We start from the raw sequence: 6,000 nt of genomic DNA on the forward strand, positions 1-6,000 counted from the left end.
GCCAGCCAGAGGTTGCAAATCTCTGTCCATTTCTTTCATTCTGTGAGAAATTTTCATTCTAAGAAAAATTTTTCCTAGGGTAAAAAGAAGTCCTTGCATCTGTTCTTTGTTTAAAATAAAAGTATGGAGATGTTTTCTGGGCATCTGTATTACTGACACTGATCTGAAGGGACAGACAGCTCCCTTCATCTGTGTACTGTAATATATGTAGATGTCAGTGTGATCTCTGTTCATTAGTCATGCAGTTTTRTATTTGCCAGTGTACAATGTTTAGGTTTATTCTATGTAGGGGTTGTGGAGGACAACCAGCTATCAGGTTTGTCTAGCGCAAACACACAGTCAGAATCCCTTTGGACCATGAAAGATGATCGTAAGGTGGTGGGAAGAAAGGCACAGCAGCGCTGAGAGGTGCAAGGAGCACAGCCTAGTRTTTCAAGTTCAGAGTATTAAGATGTGCCCCTCTGTTTTGGAGCTCCACATCATGAACAGGCCGTACACGTCTGTCCTGGCAGGGAGCCTGGAGAAGAGGAACATATCAGGGAGGAAGACCTTAAACATATCAGGGAGGAAGACCTTACTCAAGCTGGTTGCCCCTCAGCTGGGCACTCAGCTCCAGGACTGTGCAGGCAGATTTCCGTATTTTCTATGGAAATGAGTGCCTGCCTTATGATTTGCCACATGGCTTGAAAGAACTGCATGGACAGGAAAACAGGCAGAAGCAGAGCCTCTGGGCATCCAACAATTTTCTTCTGACTAGACTTACACTGCCTTGTGTTATTTTGCTACATACTCGAGGCCTCCTCCTCCTTTCTTTCCTTGCCAGTGCTGTGTATTTAACTCTACAGATTTCACTGTGGGCCATTTTACTACTATCAGCTGGTGGAGCTTTGTCCTTTCCTTGTTTTGCAGACTCAAGGCGAGACAGTAGTTGGTAGAGAAATGTCTGTGATTGTGGAATTCACCAACCCTCTGAAGCAAACCCTGGAGAATGTCACGCTTCGCCTTGAGGGACCTGGTGTGCTGAGACTGATGAAAAAGGACTTCAGGTAAGGAAGGAAGCAGAACTAACCGAGAGGTTGTCCCTTCTTGCTCACAGGGGGCAGCTCATGAGAGACACRTAACTAATGCAGTGGTGAATAATTCAGACCCTGTCTCCATATTTTAAAATTCAATACACGGAGAAACTATAGGTCTCAACAGACAGAAGGAGTCATGCTGTCCCTTGCAGTGCAAAGAGAAACTGTAAGAGCATTTCATCCATTCAGTATTGGATGGAAGAAATGCGTTGGAGAAAGGGATAGTGGTTGTGAGTAGCTGCTAACACAACTGGAGTTTTCTTTTCCACAGTATTACATTATTTTTATTGCTTGACAATAGCACTTGTGAGCTGCTATCATAGAAAGAAAGATAGATTTATCCTGCACATTAAGTGTTTACTGCCGTGTGCTCATTATGCGTAAATCAAGTCTTGTGCAGCTTTTCTAAAAAGGCTTTTCTCCATTCATWTTAATCATGACTATGCAATACATTCAGATAACTCAGATGATTTTTGCAAGTCAAGGCACAAAATCATTTGGGCCCTATAGAACCTGGCTCTTTGAGTGGCTGATGGAGTGTATCATGCCAGATAGCCACGACGAATGTGCAAGCACAGAGCTTCGCTCCAGTAGCATCGCTTTCCAGGGCATGCCTGGAGGGGCATRCAGGGAGCAAGATGATCCCAGGCCTGAAAGCAAGGAAAGCCCTTCAGCAGTCTTCACTATTCTAGGAGTTGCACTTAATTCTGGTACAGTGGTATCTGTATAATAAGTAGGTAGTTTTCTAGACACTTTTTCCATTTAGAGTTCAGTATTACAGGTGGTAAGAAATAAACCACGGGTAGGACAGAAACATACCCTGCAGTCACTACTATGACAAGAACTTGTGATAGAGACTCCCAAAGTTGAGCTGCTGTGGACATGTATTGGTGATACTGTTGCTGTCCCAGCACAGAGCTTCATGTTAGCCAATTCCAGGATATATAGCCGGGATACTTCGAAGATTTTGCAGCCGTTGCTGAGCCTTGGGCAACTGAAGTGATGTTATCTATCATTACCTGTGCTGATGGTTCCCAGGTGTGTGCAAARGAAGTCTGAAAAATTGCCTGTGCTTCAGTAGCTGCATAAAATGTCAGCAACACCTGCCGCCAGTAGGGAAGGTCTGAGTCTGACTGCACCTGAGCCAGGGGAAAAAAAAGATCAAAACCAGGCTCCAAATTGAAGCCGATAGAAAAAAATGACTTGAAAGGGCATCACATTTTGTTTGCTTTGTGCACCTGATACGTCACAGACGCTGCTGAACATGACTCAGCATGATCCACACTCATTGCACAGGTCCCAGTAACAGCCCTCGGTGCTGCATAGCCATGCCAGACTCCCCTGACGTTCTGCAGACTTCTTGTTCCAAAAGCTCCTGTCAGCTCTTCTCACCTTCAAGGAAGCAAGAGTTGTCAGGGGCATCAAAGGCATAGGAGTTACGGAGAAATGTGACTCATGGAACGGACGTCACTTTCCTTCAAGTCACCATATTTTTCCCTTCACAATAATGCTCTTAGTGTGATYTAAAATGGGAACGGATTGGCTTAGTCATTTTAACATTTTTGACTTAACTTCTCTGAGATGAATGAAGGCTGCAGGTTATACTCACAGAGGACAGAGCAGGGGGCAGTTGTAGTTTATTTAAATAAAAATCACATTTGCCTCCRTGCATTCAGAGTGATAAATGGCTCCTGTGTGGTGATGGCTCAGCATATTATGCAGAGCCATTCATCACTAAGTTCTCTCCCAGGCAAATCAGATTAAGGTGGCTTTACTCCATTTGCAAAAAAAGAATTAAACCTATTCTAGGCTTTCTCCCTCCTTCCATTGTCCATCAGGAACTGTCRCACATGGGATGTGTCTTTTGCAATTGTTTGCGGGGATGAGACTCTAGAATTATCTGTATTTTTAAGGTAGCTTTTCTGTATCACATGAATGACTCCACGAAACAGGTATGTGCACTGAGTGATCCAGCAGATACAATGTTATTCTGGGAATGAAGTGGCTTGAAGGTTTCTGCCTTGACTATTCAGAAGGGCTCTGTAGATATTTAGTTATTAGCCTGAGACAGGTGAAGAGTATGACTTATGGAAAAGCCTTTGGCAGCCACAATCCCTATCTAGAGTACAGTCTTTGCATGACACCTGAGAATTAATCAGGCAGTGATGGATATTGTTAAAAGGATTTTAGCCAAGTGTGCATTCACACTAACCCATAAGTCACTTCAGGTGTTCTGCATATCCAGCTAGCATTACTGTTTGTAGTAAGAAGCAAGTTGGATTACAAGTAGGACAGTGGAGTAGGAAAAGGTGGGTTTTATATCCCAGCACAGCTGTTCTCTTCCTGCATGTAAATATATCCCGTCTATCAATTAGAGATGAACACACTGCTCTCTCTCTGGGGCACCATGAGGATGCAGCCTGCAAACTTTCATTCCTAGAGAATCTGGCCCAGATGCTTCAGAATATAGACTAAACCTTGCTGCACAAGAGACTTGTACAATAYCTTCCTCACTTTCCATACAGATCATCCCTTGCAGATCATTCCCATAAACTATAAATTAAAAAAGATACTTAACCTTGTGCAGCAATTGAAATCATTGCTTTATTATGCTGCCATTTTAGTGGGTATYTGATGGTGCAGGCCAGCTGAGGAGAACAGCATATTTCTCATTAAGAACAAAGATAAAAAGAGAGAAGGCACTTGCTGAAAGCAGTCCGCGTACGTTTACACTAAAAATATGAGCTTCCTCTTGTTCTTTTTCTTTTTTAAAACAAGGTACATGCCCCAGGGTATCTATGACTGTATATGCAAAACACAGTGTAGTGCCATGCAGCAATACCTGAGCTGGACTCTAAGGAGCTAGAATGCTGCTCCTTTTAGCAGGTTAAATTAGCCTGGGCAGACTTGCACTAAAACAATTATGCAGGTAGGAGGAACCAAAACTAGATAATTTCCAGCTAATTAAGGTTTCTCTATCTTGTGGCAAATTTTGCTAAACCTAGGCAGTCATTTCTGTCTTGACTGTAGCAGAGGACATGACATCTGAGAGACAAATCCTATCAGATGAGAATTGACAAAAGTGACCAAAGTTTACAATAACTTTGCTCCCCATTTATTCAGGTGTTTACAGATTACCATAACCATGTGATGCTGATAAGACCACTGGCTCACTTCATGATCCTCTTACTTAATGYGAGAAAAGAACATTCATTTTTATAAATAGCTCCCCACTATGCTACCTCCTCCATTGGTTCCCTTCCTGACATCCCTCAAACACGACCAATCGATCAATATCACTCTTCAAAATCTGCACAGGAAAGGTAGTGAAAGCACTGAGAAAACACAGAAACCCAATACTTGAGGCTCTGTGTGCATCTTAATTGTTGCAAAAATTGAAAATCAAGAGCAGTGCAGAATACAGGTGGTTTATACTATGTGTTATTAAGAGTCATASATTATGTAAAAGAGTAACTGTTAACTGCAGGACTCCCAAGAATACTTTGGCTTATTTGCATAGGCATGAAGAAGTCATCTCTGAAGTGGTCGGTGAGGAGGTATCCTCATATTACAATTGTGGCAGAGTTGCTCAGGGTAGAAGATGGCGTAGGGGCTCAGTTCCTTATCAGCACTGCACCTGGCTAGCACTTCTGAGCCAGGATTTGCTTAACCATTTAAGCAACCAGCAACCTATTGGATAATATGCTAGTAAAATGGAATTAAAAAGTAGAAAGATATGTTATCCATAAAGATGATCCTGAAAGTGACAGTGAGAGGAAGTGACAGGCAGCAGAGAAAACCTGATTCATTTTAGAAATTTAAAATTAGCCTGGAGGAATGTCTAGAAAAGACTTTGACAGAGTCAGTTCTGAGAGGACTGGAAGATGGAGGGAATAATTTATAGGACACTTACCAGGATGAGTGAAACTTTTTTTAAAAAAAGAAAAAAGAAAAGAAAAGATGTGTTATACCGTCAATCTTCAGTTTTTCTGGTTCTGGGTCAGGCTGAGAACACTGGCTGAATGATTACAATATTGTTACTTTCCTTTTTTTCCTACAGACAAATCCCAGCAAATTCTACATTGACCTGGGAAGTAAAATGCACCCCGAAACGACCAGGGTTACGAAAGTTGATTGCAAGCCTGAATTGTGATGCTTTGAGGCATGTGTACGGTGAGCTGAACGTCCAGATTCAGAAACTATGAACAAAGGTGCTGTCTTCATCCTTTAATTAGCTGTATTTCAAAATATCTCACTAGATGGAAAAAAAAAGAGAGAAGTAAAAATGTTATTATTTTGGTTAACCTCATGCCTACTAAAATGTGATAAAGAAAACTAACTGTAAATGCTGGGGAGAGCTGGAAAAATGCATCTGGATCATGAATGATTCAAAATTAGATATAAGTAATTAAAGGTAATTCTAGRTCATATTATTCCTACAGTTCACTTGTATTTATGGCCCTTTGCACTAGTGCTGGGAGGGAATCTGAAAGGCTCCATTCACTAAAGCAGTCTGAACTTTAGTTTTAATTAAGGTCTGATATTTCACTGAAAAGAAAAGAAAGGAAAGAAAGAAAGGAGAAGAAGAAACCAGTGTTATATATTCTTAGAGTGAATTATACTATCTTACGATAGATCATTCAGGCTGCAATTAAAAACTGGTATTTCTAGCTACAGGGTCTGCTTTATCTTAAGTGTTAGAATTTTCCAGTTCATGGAGAACTCACTTTGCTGGAAGCCTCTCTCAGGATTTGTTATCTCCAGAATATTCCCAGCTCTCTGTTCCCACTTGCCACTTCAATATGYTTTCTCTCTTGCTCTTTCATGTGTATCTGCACCCACACATATTCCTTTATTTCATGCCCTCATCCCAYCATTTTTGATGCTGTTAATATGCTGTTCCTCTCTTTTCTTGATGAAAATC

At 41.4% G+C, this 6,000-nt stretch overlaps 1 protein-coding gene across 2 annotated transcripts in view; it reads left to right on the forward strand.

Moving 5' to 3' along the window:
- Window positions 1–5,640, forward strand: part of F13A1 (coagulation factor XIII A chain) — a 66,100-nt gene extending 60,460 nt beyond the window's left edge. For both annotated transcript variants that reach the window (XM_085321659.1, XM_085321658.1), the window contains exons 14-15: window positions 910–1,046; window positions 5,137–5,640. In XM_085321659.1, the coding sequence (XP_085177785.1) occupies window positions 910–1,046; window positions 5,137–5,281 (282 nt within the window). In that variant the 3' untranslated portion in view covers window positions 5,282–5,640. The remainder of the gene's footprint in view (window positions 1–909; window positions 1,047–5,136) is intronic.
- Window positions 5,641–6,000: the final 360 nt, after the last annotated feature.

Source organism: Rhea americana, unplaced genomic scaffold (genome assembly GCF_003343005.1).
Source record: "Rhea americana isolate MKP2758 unplaced genomic scaffold, rheAme1 scaffold_70, whole genome shotgun sequence".
NCBI classification, from domain to species: Eukaryota; Metazoa; Chordata; class Aves; order Rheiformes; family Rheidae; genus Rhea; species Rhea americana.